Here is an 18,755-nt window from a genome sequence, read left to right as displayed (position 1 = left end):
ATTGATTTCTCCATTACTTTAGAAAGAGTAGAAGTAATTGCAATGGGACGATAATTGGAAGGGAGGGATTTGTCACCCTTTTTAGGAACTGCTGGATATAAATTTCCAAGCAGAACGAAAAACACCTTTGAAATAAGAAAGTGAAAAAAGGCGAAAAAGAAAAGGCGTAAGTTCAAGAGCACAGGTTTGAGAACAAGTGGAGAAATCCATCGGGAACTTGAGCTTTCTTAGCATCAAGATTCGTCAAAATCCTTCTGACATCCTTTTGACTGAAGACCACAGGAGGCATTGAATGGCCGCTCCAGCGTGTTTCGAATGGTAGGAGGTGTTTTCCCAAGATCATTGAAATATGACTTGGAAGAAAAATGGGATGCTAGCAGGTCAGCTTTATCCTTGGCTGAAGTGGCAACAGAACCATGTGGTTTTGACAGAGGTGGGAGCAGAGATGGGCAAACGTTGCGGCCAATTGCTTTGGCAAGGGACCAGAATGCTCTGCTACCATTAGGGCAAGAAGCAAATTTTATACTCTTAGCCTGTTTACAATCTTGGACTGATTAATAACTGCTTTACAGTTGTTGCGAGCTTTGGTGTAGGCAGAAAATGAATGTGAGGAATTCGAAACGAGCCAATTACGATATACAACATTATTCTCCTGAAAGGTCTTAGCATATTTATTGGAAATCCGAGGTTTAGAGAAAAAGGATGAGATTTTAAAGTGGAGTGTGGGATAAAGGATTCCATTCCTGCATGAATAGTGACATAGTGACATAGTGTTTTTTTGACAAGCGGCACCGGTGCTTTCGCACAACTCCGCATTTGAATCTCTTGTGAAGTAAGACAGTACAGTACTGTCAAGGCCAGATATCATATGTTAGTGTATGTTCATGTTTGCTTAGTGCGGGTTATGTTGTTCATCTGGCCGCTTAGCCTAGGGTCTGTGGAACACCACAGACTGCTAGTTACCGTCACTGGCACTGGGAGCCGGACCAGGTATGTGGAAAGAGAACTCTGGCTGGCCGACCCTGGGGCTAGCCTGAGCTTCCCAGGGAGGGCCGAAAAAAAAAAAATAAATAAAATTAATAAAACAATAAAAAAAAAATAAAATAAATAATAAATAAATAAATAAAAATAAATAACTAATAAAATAAATAAATAAATAAAATAAAAAATAAATAAATAAAATAAAAAATAAAATAAAATAAATAAATAAAAAATAAAAAAATATATATATATAATTTTTTTTTTTTTTTTGAAAAAAGAGAAGGGGTGAAAGATTGAGGAGAAGAAAGAAGGTAAGGAGAAGAGAGAGGGTGAGGTAGGGTGGGCTCCCCCAGGGGGGAGCCCACCCCTACCTCAGGAAGAAGAGAAAAGGTTGTGAGGTCAAGTGACCCACAAAGTCAGATTGCCTAATAACATGATCCTGCATTTGAAAAGTCAAATGCCAGTCCCACTCCCAGAGGAGTATTTATATGAGTTCCTGCACAAGTAGGAAAATCAGATATTGTCATACACCTTGAAGGGAAGAGGTGCCAACAAGAGAGTGGGTCCCACAATGGGCAAGGGGCCCAGTGTCAAGCAATTTAATCTTCTTCATCCAAGGGTGACTTGTAGGCAATGAGCAGTGTCCCACACTGGGACTTGGATAATCTTCTCTTAGGGGATGGGAGGAGGCACATGGATTCATGAAGCTCAAGGATTGCTTGGAGTTCTTGTGGCTATTGTAGAAAAGTCCTTTTTGGGTTCGTGGGTTTGTCAGATAGCTTCCTTTGTGAACGTCGAGAGATTCCTGTTAGGTCATGACAAAGATCAATATCCTGTTTGTGTTTTCTTTGATTCCATTCAGGATATGTTCTGTGAATTGAGTTTTGGGTTCATTATAAGATGGGGGTGCGTTGAACAGTTTGCTGTAGGTGAATTTGACGCATTTCAAATACAGTCTGGGCAAAAGTAGTGAAGGCTTTGTAGTTGGTTTCGTCAATTATGTAGAGGTGTTCCTGCCCACTGGGTATATTTCCAGTTTTGGTAATTAGGAGACTTCTGGGTAAATCATAAATCAATTCACATGAGGTGAATCCAGTCTTCATTGTCACCGCATGTGCAGAGAGGAGAATCGGTGAGACCCAGGGCATGCAGCTTGGCCCGAAATGATCCATGACCAGTGAGGAAGAACGAGACGTGAAGGCCTGGTGAGTACCACGGAGGAGGTTTTGGTGCAGTTATCATAACTTGTGGAAGAAATCTTTTAGTTGTTTCACCTTTGGTTGTTTGCTCCCAAGATCTTTGCCAATGCTGGAAGAGCTTAGAGTAAATCTGTTTCATTTCGTTTTTTGGATCGTTAGCTAGATCGAGTGTTATATCCAGAATGGTGGTGGGAATTCCTCTCTTTATGCGGTATGCAAGGCCGCGACGAATAACCTCCAGGTCCAGAGGAAGAGTGCCTGCTAAGACCTGCAGGGCAGGATTACTGACTGTGCGGCATGCTCTAGTCACAGTGAGCATATATTGTGTTGAATTGTATGTAGCTTTGCTTTATTACGTGCAATGATGGCACGAGGGAACCATATGGCTGCACCATAGCACACAGCTGGTAGGAAGATGGTTTTATAAAGTAGCATGAGAGTCCTCCTCTTCAAACCCCAGTCTGCTCTGCTAATTCTTATGATCATGGCAGTATAACGACGTATTTTATTGGAGAGGTAATTAAGATGAGGTAAGAATGTTAATCGGGAGTCGAAGGTTACTCCTAGATATTTTAGTTCTGTTTTGAGTTGCAATGTCTGCCCAGAGATTTTAATTTGGGGTGGTCTTCTTATGTCCAAGGATCCTTTGAGGAGGATAGTCTTTGTTTTTCCCCACAGAGATGACTAACTTGTGGTTGTTTGCCCAATTTTGGAGGATCGTTAAGGCAGGGGAGGCAATTTGCTCAAGCTGAGTTCTAGAATCAGCTTTGATAAGGAGGATGAGGTCATCTGCATAGGCCATGCAGTCCACAGGACCCAAATCCATAAGAAGAAATTCATCTAGTATCAAGTTCCAGAAGTAGGGCCCAAGAACCGAGCCCTGTGGACACCCTCTAACAACTGGTCGGGAGGTTTTCTGAAAATTTGTTTGAACAGTGACTGAGCGGTTGAAGAGGTAGTTCTGGAGACAGCGGTAGAGGTTGAGTGGAATATTGATTTGACGTAATCTCCTGACAATGCTGGGCCACCAGATGGAATCGAAGGCACCAGCAAAGTCAATGGAAATAGCCAGTAGATATTTTTCTGTGGTTGAGTTTGCTGTGTTGAGCAGATTGTTCATAGCATCTTCAGTGGAGCATCCTGGCTTAAAGCTATACTGCTTTGGAGAGTCTAAGTTGGCTGTCTGGTAGTAGGTGGATAATCTGGATTGAAGCAGCCGCTCCATTACCTTTCCCAAGACCGGGAGAAGAGCAATGGGGCGGTAAGATTTGGGTAGAGTAGGATCTTTATCTGGACCTTTTAGGATGAGTCGAAGCACTGCCTGTTTCCAAGAATCATGGAAAATTCCTTTCGCAAGGCATTTGTTGAACAGTGCTAATAGGTGGTTTGGGAGATGTGTTGCTGCTTTCTTGATGACCTCAACCTCAATATTATCATGACCAGGGCATTTATTCATTTTTGTTCTGTCAAGTGCTTTGTTCATTTCCTCAGAGGTGAAAGGAGGTTCTATTTTATTGTTGGAGAAGGCCTGGTTGTCTTGTTTAATTTGCTTTTGTTCATCATTGAGGGGACTCTCGTCAGTCTGAAGTAGGGCATTCAGATTATTATTCATGGATTCAGCCCATGTGTGTGTTGGATTGCCATCAGGAGTCAGGGTTGCATTTAACATCCCTCCCCTGGGCAGCTTGTTCATAACAATGCGATAAACGACCCCCCAAGGATCTGCGTTACCATTTGTTCAAGGTTCTGCCAAGACACTTTCTTTTTCTGCCGAATGAGGCTTGTGTAGTCGTTACGATATCTTCTATATGCTTCCCGTAGAGCCTGGACCTCAGCAGGAGGCCAGGAGTGCCTCGCTCTCTGGAAGGCTTTTCGGGCAGTGTGGACTTGCCGCCTTAGGTTTTCTAGTTCCCTTCACCACCAAGGGACAGCTTTTAGGTGCTTCTGACGTTTTTTCATAGTTCTCTCACATGCTTGTGGGAGTGTGCTTGTTAGGAGGGAGAGGTGCTCCTGTGGATCAAGATGGTTTAGCTGGGATGTATCCATTTGTAGCTTTGATTTTATATTGTCCTTGAAGGCATTCCAGTCAGCTGTTTTGGTGGAGTATCTGATGATATCGTGGTAGGTGGGAGGAGTACTATCAAGTTGTCTAGATAGATGGAAGGAGATGGCCCTGTGGTCTGAGGTGGTCCAGGCCTCATGAACCATCCATGATGAGAACTTTTGTGCTATGGACCGTGTGGCGAGCGTAACGTCAATGTTGCTTTCCCACAGGGTATTGCTGAAGGTAGAAAGGTGATGTGGTTTGTTAAGGACTTCAAATGGAGAAGATGAAAGGAAATCTTCTAATTGCTGTCCATTCTGGGAAACTATGTGGCCATCCACACGGCTATGCCACAAGCGAGATCTACAATTGGCATCCATCGTTACTAGGATTTTGCTGGAAGGTAAGAGGATTATGACTGACTGGAGATATTCAATATATGGTGCGATATCAGTTCGTGGTCGGCAGTACAACGAGACTACGTGCAGCGAGCCTTGTTGGCAGATAATGTGTGCACAAACACCAAAGGGGGTGCATAAGGAGTCGATCTTTGTGACTGTAATTGTAGTATTCCTAATAATGATGGCTGCCCATGGAGTATCTGTGGTTGTCTCAATGATCCTATAAGCGCGAGGGTAGCCCTGTACCCGTCCCTTGTGGGTGTAGGGCTCTTGAACGCAAAGGTTATCAATTTCTTCTTCATCCATTTTCATTCTAACTTGTTCGACCACATTTCTGGCTCTTTGGGCATTCAGTTGGAGAATTTTGAGGACGTTGGTGGAATGGCGATTATGGTGTACAGCCATAGTCGGTTTTGTTATGGATGGTTCTCAATACCTTTAAATAGATTGGACATCTGACATCCCGGACGGAGTGATTGGGATCCATTTTTGCTGCTTTGCAGTTGGCGCAGTTAGGGGCTCGATGTTTGTTTGGACAATTGTTGTAGGTGTGTCCGCGTTCAGCACAGTGGCCACAGGTGAAATCTTGTCGGGCACAGACATGGGACGTGTGTCCAAATCGGAGACATTTAAAGCACTTGATGGTAGGTATGTGCTCCTTGAACCTGCAAGAACTCCAGCCAATAAGTATTCGTTGTTGTTGGAATAATATTTGCCATATCTTCGGGGAGACTTCGACTACCCAGTTGCAACAAGTACCCGATCTGGATTTGGGGGAGTACTTGACTTTAAGTTCACTTTGAATTTCATGTCTAGTGATATGATCAGCAAGGTTCCTGTCATATATTTCCTCAAGGAGGTCATCTTTGGAAATTCCTTTTTCGACATCGAAGATTACAATAGATGGGCCTTTTGGTTTGGGTATCTCAGCGCTAAGACCCAGTTCATTTATCTGTGGGATTTGAATAATGTTTTCTGCATCTTTTTTGGAAGCAGTCTCAATGATGATTCCAGAATTACGGATTTTTCTGAGGCTTTTAATTTTTATGGTTTTCATTTGAGGTTTCAAGTTGGTAGTAACAACCTCCTTGACAGCCTCGCTTGAAGTAAAGCAACCCTCTTGGGTCGCAGGAAGGATGACTAGGTTTTGTTCTCTATTCTGTCTGGTGTTGTGAGGGGCAAATAGCTTATCTGCCATTGGTTGGATCCTCAGCGCATCTGAATAGGACCGGGGGCGCTGTGGCATTTCACTTGGTTCCCGGTTCTTGGTCTGGTGATAATCATTAACTGTGATATTCGGTTCACTGTCCATAAGGTGGCAGTCAGTGTGATTGGGAGGATGGGCATTAATTTTTGGCCGCTGTACCATAGTAGCATAGGTTGATTCTGGGATAGGTGTAGGGAGAAGTGCTGGTCGTGTCTGGCGGTTTGATTGTGCTGTCAGATCTGGGAGGAAAGAGTTCTGAGTGCTATGGCTGGTCCAAGCTGGACTGCTGAGGGCCTTTGTCAAAGTATAATTTGTTTCCCTCAGTTGTTCATTGATTGCAATTAGTTGTTCATTCTGTAGTATTAGGTCATGTAACATTTTCTCGAGGGTACCCCAGCAGCCTGTAACTTTTTGGGCAGTTGGTTTGGTTACTCTACTTCCTTCAAAGCGAAGGCAGCATTCCATCATGGACCTGAGGATCCTAATTTTCTCCAAGTGAGAGCAATCCTTATCTAGTGAGGACTGCATGGAGTTCAGTTCTTCTTCTAGGTTCTCCCAGAGAGTAGCTGAAGGAGAACAGGTTTTAGTGGATTTCTTGACCTTTTTTTTTGGGTTTTAGCCGTTTTCGCTCAGCTGGAGGGGTGGAGTTATTCATATTGGTGTCCACACCCGCGACCTCCTCATCAATAATAATATTGCTATTATTTGGATCCCGTTGCGAGGAAACATCAGTGCCTAACTTAGCTGGTTGTTTGTTGAGCTGTTTAATCAGAGCTGAGTTTGGGCAGGTGTTTTCAAGTAGTTCCTGGTTGCTTGAGGTGTGCCGTGCTCTGCATGAAGGGCGCAATAGCACAACTACGGGAGTACTGTTTCCCGTTTGAGATTCGATTTTTGACATATATTCTTTAATTTTATTGTTGTTTATTATTACTATTTTATTTATTATCAATTATTTATTAGTATTCACCTATTATTATTTATCCATGTATTATAATTATTACTCATTTATTTATTATTATTTTTATTTATTTTTATTTTTTTATTTTTTGAAGTTGTTCAAAACAGCTAGAATTTATAGCCAATTAGCAGGAAGCTTCTTAATGCCAACTCGAAAAACGTAGGTTCGCTAAGTGAAACAATATGGTGGCGAACAAAGGAGATAAAGACCCCACTGGAGAAGAGACAATCACCAAGTTATGATCTGAAGTGCCTAAAGGACCTCTCAATTCGACCGTGTACTTAGAAGGGTTGTTTGTGAGAAAAAGATCAAGAGTATTGGCTGTATGATTAGGATTAACCGGTACTCTTGTAGGTAAATGAACAACCTGTGCAAGGTCATTAGTAATTGCAAAAGCCTCAGCATCTCGACCAGGTGGGTCGGTGTTACTAGAAAACGGAAGCCAGCTGGAGTTGTGAACATTAAAATCGCCAAGGAAATTTACCTCACTGTTAGAATAGTTGGACTGGATAAATTCAAGTTGCAAAGAGAGGAATTCCAAGAGATCCAAGTGATTAGTGGAGTTGGGAGAACGGTAGAGACAACAGATGAATTTTACCCAATGAGGTAGAGAGATTTTAAGCCACAGAAGATCCAAGAGAGTAGATTACAAATTGCCAAGTCTCAGACAGGGTATATCAGAATGGGCATATGCACAAGTACCACGTTTGAGGCGAAAGGAATCATACAGCGAATAATTTGGGCATCTGACATGGGCGGTAATTGAATCAACCGATAACTGCTATTCATTCAGAAAAAAGTACATGGGGTTTGGCAGACTACAAGTGGAAATGGACATCGTTCAGATTAGAATTGAAACGTATATTTATGAAATGAATTAAGAAGTGTTTGAGAGGTTTAGATCTCTTCGCAGAATAGCTTTCTGTATTAGTTTGAGAATTCATGGTGTATTCAATAATAAGAAAAAGTGGTAGGGACATGCTGTATGAAGTAATGAAATTATTGGATATGGCCTACACATGGTTATAATATACCCAGATCCTTTACATAAGGTGGCCTCGACACTGCTCCCCGCATCCACACTATTCGGACTCCCTCTAGTCACTCTCTGGCAGAGTAGAGGTAGCAAGATTATACAGTAGTTGATCCGGAAGCCTCCTAGAGAGTTACCAATAGGTTCGGTCCGGTGTACAAACTAGCGGCTGGTCTGCGAATATCGTTTTAGAGCTGTACCCTCGAAATGTAAGGAATATTGGATCTCCGCACTGTGTTCATCATAACCTCAAAAGTCATCAATCATACTGCATGATCGAAGAGATAGGGAAGGGTTGACCGGAACTTAGCTCTAGAGACTAAACATTGGTTCCACCACTTCAAGCCTCCAATAAGCAAAGTGATGGTATTGCACCGGTTGATGAGAGTCATTTACCACCTAGTACTGCCTGGTAACATTGAGGGGTGGCATTCCTCCATTTGGTGTGGGCGCCACACCTTGACCCCCTTCTTACTTTGGTTCATACCTTGGTGGTCACCCACCATGTACTTGTGCATGGAGGTTATACCCAGGATTACTAACAGTACCACCATTGTGAAGGTGCAAGCAGGGGATTTGGCTGTCACAGACAGTCCGGACTTTGCCGAAATTAGGTCCACTTGACTTGGGTGTCACCTGAATATCAGTTCCATCAGCGTTTGAGACTCCCAGTTAGCAAGTGCAGCTTGTCTGGCATTTCTGGGAGAATGTCTGTGATAACCTCAAGGACAATGTAATGTCACCTCAAGTAATCTCATATTACACAGTATATTTTTGACACGTGGTTTATTCTCTTTCTTGAGTCTCATCAGTTCATCTGATTTCCATTTATGCAAACACCTTGAACAGCATTCCTTCTTATGTTCTTATTTATAATTTGCTGTTTGTGACTTCATTAGATGGTCCTATTATGTAGAACCTTTCCCTTTTCTTTTGCAAGTATTTTTATTTTTAAGTAAATCTCACATAACTACAATATGAAAACGTCTTTCTAGCGGCTCTTTTGCTTAGAGTAGACGGACCCATGTCGTTTTCTTTGATTGCAATTTCTGTAAAAAAATTAATTTATTGGACTATTTTTCTTGGCATAATTTGATTAACAAACCAATCCATAAATAGACAAACCTTCGGCTAGTGCTTGAATGACCAAAAAAAGAAATTCAATATTCTGTAAGATTTTGCAACGAAGACTTCAGATGTTGTTACCCTTGTCCTCCTCGTGTAGACAGGTTTCAAGACGCACTCTCCTGGACTTTGTTGCTTCCTGGTAGCAAAGTGGAACACATGCACAAGACAAGCATATTAGGGTTACCCGCAAATCATTACATAAAACCGTATTTGTGTCTGTAAATTGCGTGTGTTCTCTGGTCCATTTGCCTGTTTTGCTGGACGAAAACCACGTAGATTCTTGGCGAAAAAACCTTGCTATATACGCTTGAGACCGAATAACTCAGCCACGGAATGAAAAAACCCCACTAACTTTCCTCGCGTCATCGACGGGATTTGAAATCGTGCCATTTCCATCCGTTGTGGGGAGGACGGTGATGATGCGACTGTGCTACCTAAGCAGACCAGCATAAGCATAGCACTATATACATTTGTCGCTCTTATTCATAGTTTCTCTGTCCCAACGGAGTACTACGGGAGGGTTGAACTACCGTTTGGGAGCCACCTTACAGAAGATATTGTAGATGAAAAAAACAAAAAGCCACAACTTGCACTCTATTTTTTTATGGAAATGATATGAAGTGCTAGACTGGTCGTAAATGTTCTCTTGTCTTATACATAAAAAAACTCTATTGGCAGTGTCTTAGGACAATCCAAGGAAATTAATATTCGGCACAGTATGAAACTAAACTAAAATAAACTGAACTAAAATGTTACATTAAGACCCTAAAATATTACATTAGGGTCACCTGGAAAGTTACTGTTATCTACTTTCAAATACCTATGTCTATTGTGTCTGTGAAATGTTCACTGGTTGATTTCCTGTTTGCTGGAACAAAATCCCAGTTTTTCCGTGGGAAAAACTGGGATTTTGTTATTTGCGCCTTATTATTTGCGCCGGACACTGATAAACTGAGCCAAGGAGTAAAAAAAGCCCATAAAAGTCCTCGATTGATCGACCGGATTGGAACCTGAATCTTTTCTACCATGAGAAATGACATCAGAAGTTTAACATTTGTCAATGTTAAACTTCTGATGTCATTTCTCAGCCCATCGACTTAATTTTCGTAATTCTTGTTGCAGTACTTACGCTGATTACAGTCATTAACCACTTTGCCAACCAATTAACCACCCACTCATCCATGATATGTATTATGCAAAGAGATGATTTTTCTGTAATTTATCTTCGTGAGTAAAAAGGCAACGTCACATGCAACATTTGACCGATTGATTGATTTCATGGGAAAACAAGTAGAGATGTGTATAAAGCCGAAAGGAAAGCTGATTTGTATGCAAAAAAGTATATTTCTTTAATTTTTAAATTGAATTATTAAATAATTATATATGTATTTTGAAAAATTTCTGTGTTCATATTAATTTGCAGAAGGCTTTAATTTTCTTAACAATTTTTAAGGCTTTTATACTCCATTGAGTTCTCTACGCAGATGCTTAATTTATAGTGACTGCACTTTACATAATCTAGTGTTTTCCTGTGAAAAATATCGGTTTTTTTTTTTTTGCCTACAACTACTCTTGGTGCTTTTTTCCAGCACAACGGATCTATCTTATGCCTGAAAACGAGTTTCCCCAACCTGTATGCATTATTGGAGATGAGCGTTATCTATTGCCTTACACCATTGGACAGCCGCCTCTCTGTCGCTGCTTGCAATGTTCCTGTCTTAAACTGACAGAAATCCGCACGGAAGCACAGGACAGAAATGAGATATTTTAGCAGCTTTTTTATAGTGCTCGGATGTTTTCATTGAACTCTCTATTTCATATTCCTCTACTTTTCATATTTCCCTTTTTATATTCTTCCTTTCATATTCCTCTACTTTCATTTTGTTTCTTCCCGATATTATGCTATTCTGAGATTACAGCTTCTGAAATTGAAGTCTTTGTGCTATTACTCCTAAACCTCAATTGCGATTTTCCAACCCATCTGCTTAATTTACCTATTTGCTTTTGAAATATGCTACGTGATTGCTCTCATTAACCACCTTTTGATATCAGCAATTTATACTTTAAACCTGCAATACATGTATCGATATCATTAATCAATATTAATAACGGCAAGTTCCCAACACTCTCCTCCCTGGTGCCTCATTCTTCATTTTAGTCATGAACAACAGTGTTCATTTATAACCAATATTTATCTTCGCCTGCTTAACTGCCTCTCTTCTCATTATAATAACTTGTGTACAATGCTACATTGATCCCATTTTTACAAAATTAGTACATGTAGTCAAGTGTCAAAGGCTTATCTGAAAGCTGAAGTTTTAACTGATGGCTTTACGCCACCCATCTGTTAGGAAGCTTAATCATACTATTTGGCCTGTATTACTCCCATACTGTTATTTTATCATCTTTTTTTAACCTTTTTACAATTCGTCGTTGTTGTAATGACAGCTGCTGTCTTTTACGTCAGGAGACATTAGTAGTAGTAGTGGCATGTGATGCAAGAAAGCAAGTGTATGAGCTTATGCAGCATCAGCCAAAAAAAAAAAAAAAAAATCACACCATTGCCTCCAAATGCCTGTCCAGTCGAACCATCGACAGTGGGAAAAGCCCTTTGAAATATATTCTATATGTTCCTCATCTACCTAGTGAATGTTCTTTATGAGCCTTTACAGTCCGCCCTCTTGGGTAGCACAGTTAGTATGATCGCCGTCTTCTCAGCACCAGGCGGAAGAGGCTTAAGTTCGAATCCAGTCGATGACGGGAGGAATTTTTTTGGGTCCTTTTCACTACGTGGCTGAGTTAGTCGGTCTCAAGTGAGGTTAACAAGTTTTTTCCTCCCGGATAAGTGGGTTATACTTCCTGCAAAACAGAAAACCACCACTGAACACACGCAATTTACAGCAATATATATACAGGGAACAACATGGCCTAAGTAGCCGAAGCTCCAAATTTTTCAATAACAACACCCTTTACAGTGCTCCATCATTCCAAATTTGATTTTGACACACTTCATTCTTTGATTAGAATGATTTGGTTGTAAACCCGGTTTCCATTTTATACTGACAAGTTTTGATTTATTTGGCTCTATTTGAACGTGGAAATTGAAAGGTGGTTATATTATGTTTTGCGGTGGCGTTAGTGTTTTGTGATCCAGTCGCATACACGTGTGTTTATTTTTGTGTAATTGTAACTATATGTAGCTTTACTCTTGTTTTGTGTTAAATGATTAGTATTTGTTGATACTTATATATATATATTTATCGAACGCTGTAGAAACTTGAACCACGAAAAAAAGAAGAGGTATAATGTATTTTTCTGAAGAAATTTGTTTTGATGGTGAAGATCTCTACAAACCGGTGGATTCCCTGGAGGTAAGGAAACATGCGTTCAGATTGCACATCCCCTCTAAAATGTGTTTCTTTACTAAGCGGTACGAAGAGCTTGTCATTTTACGGTGTGAGTGTGCAGCTGACGTTCTTGAGCTCATGATGAGCCGAAAAGTAAAATGAGAAAAATTAGGAAAATTGAATTAAAAAAGAAATTAGAATTTGTAATTTCTTCTTGAAGAATTATGAATGATTCAATTTCAGAATTGCGAAGGCCAAGATCGTGCTGTAAATATTTTCCTAGGGTATTTGGTAACAGCGTGCCCCAAACACTGATATGGGTATAAGATTGTGTATAGTTATTGTACGTTTTTATTCGTAGTGGGAAATAACTTCACGATATTGGAGACTTAATCACAGACACAAGAGCGTCCTACAATATACATAGACCCTTCCCCACCTGCCTTCTTAAACACATTACCACACAGTTGTTGTGTGAGTGTGGTCTGGTTATAGTGTTGCAAAGAGGATGGCCTTCCCATCAGCCGCGTAGCACTGCTATGCAGGTTAGTCTTCCAGAATATCATTAGCAGTGGCAAATGAGGGAAGAAAACAAGCTTATACAGCATCTACCAAAAAAAGAAAAAAAAGTAGACACTTCCCATTTCACCTATTCATTCCCTCGAGTAGTTTGTCTAGTTCTTCCTTGAATTTATTTAAACTATCAACTTCCACAACAGATTGAAGGTTATTCGATTAATCAACCATCTGATTATCCCGGGATGTGATTATCCCGTTATACAAGGCAATGGTCAGACCACACCTAGAGTACTGTGTACAGGTCAGGAGGCCTCATTTTAGAAAGGATGTAGAGTTGCTAGAATAAGTACAAAGAAGGGCAACAAGATTGGTGAGGGGAACAAAGGGGTGCTCTTATGAAGAAAGGCTTAAGTTCTGCAAATTGCAGCACCTGAAGAGTAGGAACCTGCAAGGTGATCTGATTAAGGTGTATAAGGCCTTGAATGGGTTGAGCAAGCTGAATGCTGATGGGATTCTTCCTCTTGCTCAGATTAAGAACCTGAGGGGCCACAGATTCAAATTGAGGAAAGACAGTTGTAGAATAGATGTGTGGAAATTTGCCTTTAGCCAGCAAGTAGTTGATTGGTGGAATAGACTTTCATCTTTTGTTGTGTAGGTTGATAGCCTAAATAAATTTAAGGCTGAACTGGACAGGCATTTGGAACAAATGGAGGGTTGAAATGGGAGGGTTATTTATTTTTTTGGCTGATGCTGCATAAACTTGATTTCTTGCATCGTATGCCTCTACTAATTCTAATGCTAATCTGCTGGCAAAATGCAAACTTACACACATCTGTTCTGTAACCTGCCTTCCTCAGTTTCAATTTTTATCCCCTTGTGTCTGGTCTGAGCAATAGGAAGAAGCCCATCAGCATTGAGCATGCTCAATCCATTCAAAGTAATAAACACCCCAATGTGGCAGTTTGCAGAACTAATGCCTTTCTTGGTAGTAGCACCCCTTTGTTCTCCTCACCAATCTTGTTGACTTTCTCAGTACATGTTCCAGCAGCTCCACATCATTTCTAAAATGTGGCCTCCAGACTTGTATGCAGTGTACTCAAAATGTGGCCTGACCATTGCCTTATACAATGGGATAATTGTCTCCTTAATCCTGCTAGCAAAATTGCTGTATATCATTAACAGAACCCCATTAGATCTCTGCATTGCTCAGAGAAATTCATATCTGACTGCACAATTACCCCCAAGTCTTTCATTTTCCAATATTGTGAGTGTAGTATCACACAGTTGGCACATTACTTTGGTGTTACTGCTACCTGGACATTCTGCATTAGCATTAGTAGAGACATTTGATGCAAGAAAGCAAGCTTATGCAGCATCAGCCAAAAAAAAAAATAAAATAAAAAAAAAAAAATAAAGAAACCACTTCCACTTCACCCCTCTGTTCGTTCAAAATACCTGTCCAGTTGAGCCTTAAACTTGTTTAGGCTATCAACTTCCACGACAAGGAATGGAAGTCTGTTCCACCAACAAACCACCCGCTGGCTAAAGGCAAATTTCCTCACGTCTATCCTACATCTCTCTTTCCTCAATTTGAATTTATGCCCTCTCAGGTGATTATTCTGAGCGAGAGGAATAATCCCATCAGCATTGAGCATGCTCAAACCATTCATTGGCTTTATACACCTCTATCAGATCACCTCGCTGGTGCCTAGTAAACTAGACACTGTAATTTGCAAAACTTAAGCCTTTCTTCGTAAGAGCACCCCTTTGTTCCATTCACTAATCTTGTTGCCCTTCTTTGTACTCGTTCCAGCAGCTCTACATCCTTCTTGAAATGGGGCCTCCAGACCTGTATACAGTACTCTAGGTGTGGCCTGACCATTGCCTTATACAAGGGAATAATCACCTTCTTATCCCTGCTAGAAAAATTCCTATATATCATTGACAATACTCCATGAGCTACTCTTGCAGCCCATCTGCACTGCTCAGAGAACTTCATATCTGCCTGCACAACCACCCCCAGGTCCCTTTCATTCTCTACCACTGTCAGTGTAGTACCACAGAGTTGATACGTTGCTCTGGGATTGCTGTTTCCCATGTGTAGTACTTTACATTTGCCAATGTTAAACTTCATTTGCCACCTCTCAGCCCATCTGCTCAACCTTTCCAGATCCTGTTGCAGCAGCATAGTGTCAGTAGTGTCCTTGACAACCCTGCCTACCTTTGTATCGTCTGCAAACTTTGACATTAAGCTTGATATAACATCATCTATGAATACAGAAAACAATAATGGACCCAACACTGAGCCCTGAGGGACTCCACTAATAACATTAGTCCACGACGAGCAGTGTCCATTGATTACCACTCTCTGTCTTCTCCCCCTCAGCCACCCCTTTATCCACAGCAGCAATTTGCCTCCAATGTCACACTGCTGCAATTTGTGCAGCAGTCTTCCATGTGCAACAGTATCAAAAGCCTTTCTAAGATCCAAGTATATAATATCAAAGTTATTCCCTGCATTCAGTTCCTTTGTGACTGCATCATAGTATCCAATCAAATTGGTCAGGCAAGACTTCCCCTTAACAAAACCATGCTGTGTCCTAGCTATAACTGAAGTCTTGTCTAAATGATTCTGCAGTGCTTCTTTAACTAGTGCCTCTATTAATTTTCCTGGAACAGAAGTTAAACTCACAGGTCTATAATTACTTGTGTCAGCCTTTGATCCTCCTTTGGAAATTGGGGTCACATTTGCACATCTCTAGTCTGTGGGTACCTCCCCTGAGTCCAAGGAAGCTATCATAATTATGGCTAAGGGTTTGCTTACTTCCTCTGCTGCCTCCTTTAATATAACTGGATAGATCCCATCCACCCCGGGTGCCTTTCTTGTGTTTATCTTCAACAATTTCTCCTCCACTTTACTCTCAGTTATTACAAGATTCTCTAGCTTACTGCTAGAGTTGAATACATCTCTGGCTTTCCCCTCGCTAAATAACTCCTCATGTGTGAATGTCGATGCAAAATATTCATTTAGTTTGTTAGCTACCTGAGCAGGATCATCAACAGTTGACCCATCGATATCAAGTGGTCCAATCTCATTCATCCCCTTCCTTCTAGAGTTTACATAAGCAAAGAACTCTTTGCTGTTTTTCTTTGCATTCCTTGCCAAAGATTTCTCGTAATCTGCCTTCGCTTGCCTAACCTCCTTTGTAACTTGGTTACAGATCAACTTGTATCTATCATAGGCTTCTGTGTCATGTGTTAATTTGTATGTATCCTATGCATGTTTCTTCTCTGCCATATGCCTCATCAGTTCATCTGACATCCATTTAGGCCTAAACCTTGAACAATATTTCTTGGTTGGTATGTAAAGCCTAGTAGCTTCCAAGATAAGTTCTTTGAATGCTTCCCATTTTGAATTTGCTGTTGGTAATATCATCAGTTGGTCCCACTGTATAGAATTTAAATACTGTCTCAGTCCATCATAGTCGCCTTTACGAAAGCAATAACCCTTCCCTTTACCCCTAATGGTAGTTACCTCTTTGAGTAAATCCCACTTCAGCACACTGTGATCACTGCCACATAGTGGTTCATTTATCTGCAGATTCTTAATGCATGAAGAATCACTGCTGATAATCAAATCAAGAGTATTTCTCCCTCTAGTTGCCTCCCGAACATGCTGATGTAGAAAACAATCATCCAATAAATCCACAAAAGCCTTGCTAGTGTGTGAGTGACCACGCCCCAAATTCCAGTCAATATCTGGGAAATTAAAATCTCCCATTATAAGACTCTCTGATTTACTGGCCCACTCTATTTCCCTGTAGTTTCTTATTATACTCATCGGAGTCATTAGGCCTATAGCACACTCCTACTCTCAATTTTGATCTCCCAATGCTTATGTCACACCAAACTGACTCGACACTGCACTGTCCAGCAATGTCCGCTGGCTTCACTTCTTTGGATTTTATGTATTTCTTAACTAATAGCATAACCCCTCCTCCCTTTCAATCCAGTCTATCCTTTCTGTAGATGTTGTACTCCCCAAATTCCAGTTCAGCATTCCTTATATCTGGGTGACACCACGTCTCTGCTATCCCAACAATATCCGCCTTTGATGTCTTGACCAACACTTCAAATTCATCAAATTTATTTACTATACTTCTAGCATCGGTATACATGGAAGCATACATGCTCCTACTCCTAATTACCCTAACACATCCCATATACCCACCTATTTCAGGATGACTTCCATCCGTCCCTGAAACCCCCAAAACCCCACGCTCTAGGTCGCTACTTATTCTAATAGAAATTGTGCAAGAATCACCTTCACCTCTGCCTACAGCTACTGTTAAACTATTAGTCCTTTTATCCCACCAAGCTATCAGCCCATCAACTCCTCTAGCTTTACTGCTATTGATGAAGAAACTTAAATGTGAATTATCACCTGTCCAAGATGCTGACATTCCAATTCTGCAAGTAACACTGGGTGCAAATGAAGCAAATTCGGATGAAGAGGAAATTTAAGATCACTATAGTGGTATACAAGATCATCTAATTTCACTTAGTGATCCTGATAAATGGGCAAAATTTTTAAATAATAAAATAAGAATGATGTTAGTTGAAAACAAAACAGAACAATTAAAAAAATTTGATTTTCCAAAAGATAAAGATAATAGAAGAAACCTTTCTATTGAATATTACACTAAAAAAATTACAAAATGGCGAATCACTTTCGCGTAATTGGTTACTGCATTCGATTTCACAAAATGTTATCTTTTGTTATAATTGTAATTTATTTTTAAATAGTATTGTTTCAGTTCCACTTGTAAACAGTGGATTCAAAGATTGGCAACATTTAACAAGACAGTTGAATATTCACGAAAAAAGCAATATGCATGCTGAATGCACTAACAAATTAATTCATTTGCGTAAAAACTTAGAATTACAGAATACAATAGATGCACATCATAAAAGTCGGATAAATCAAGAGAAAATAAGATGGCAATCAGTATCAAAGAGAATTGTTCTTTGCATTCAATATTTGGCAAAACAAAATTTGGTTATAAGGGGTACTAATTCAAAATTATTCAATAACAATAACGGAAACTTTTTGCAATTAATACAAATTATTGTCAAATTTAATTCCACTTTATCGGAACACATCCAACATATTCAGATTGATAAACTTCACATGCCTCGTTGTTTAGGAGACAAAATTCAAAATGATATTTTAAATATAATAGGAAATAGTATAAGAACAAAAAATTACAGGAACCCAAATATTATTCTTTGATTTTAGATTGTACACCTATACAATCGGGTATACAACCAATTGACAATTATTTTAAGGTTTATAATTTATAATGATGAAATACAAAAAAATAAAATTAGGGAACATTTTTTAGGTTTCTGTGAAATTGAAAATATGACTGGTAGTGGGCTAACTACATTCATATTAGAATTTTTGGAAAAATATAATATTAATATTCAAAATATGCATGGGCAAGACTATGACAACGAGGCCAATATGAAAGTAAAACATAATGGTCTTCAGGAAAAAAATTTTTTCATACCTTGCACTGCACATACTTTGAATTTAGTGGTGAATGATGTGGGAAAAATATCTTTTGAGATGATTGGTTTTTTTGGAATTATACAGGAACTTTATAATTTTTTTTACTAGTAGTACTAAATGGTGGGCAATATTAAAATACAAAGTTTCAAATCTTTCTCTGAAACTTTTATTGTCTGTAGCCAAAGCAAATTAATGTATTTTTGTTATTTTATTTTTAACATATTTACTTCATGTATCATAATATATGTTTTGTGTTTAAAAATTAAAATTATATATTATCTTGTAAATATTTTTTTTTTAAATTCCCAAAAAAAAAATTATATAAGAAAAATTACCATGAAGGGGGGTAGGGTGGCAATAAGA

General features: G+C 39.8%; 1 protein-coding gene across 1 annotated transcript in view; it reads left to right on the top strand.

Annotated features, from left to right (window-relative positions):
* The first annotated feature begins 12,206 nt into the window (after positions 1–12,206).
* The window catches only part of Polr3B (RNA polymerase III subunit RpIII128), a 527,342-nt gene continuing 520,793 nt past the window's right edge, over positions 12,207–18,755 (top strand). Inside the window, exon 1 of the mRNA XM_090375599.1 lies at positions 12,207–12,322. Within this exon, the coding sequence (XP_090231725.1) occupies positions 12,257–12,322 (66 nt within the window). The 5' untranslated portion in view covers positions 12,207–12,256. The remainder of the gene's footprint in view (positions 12,323–18,755) is intronic.

Source organism: Mastigoproctus giganteus, chromosome 1, assembly GCF_048544385.1.
Source record: "Mastigoproctus giganteus isolate SK-2022 chromosome 1, ASM4854438v1, whole genome shotgun sequence".
In the NCBI taxonomy this organism is placed as follows: Eukaryota; Metazoa; Arthropoda; class Arachnida; order Uropygi; family Thelyphonidae; genus Mastigoproctus; species Mastigoproctus giganteus.
Note: the sequence above shows the minus strand (reverse complement) of the source record. Positions and strands in the feature narration are given on the sequence as shown.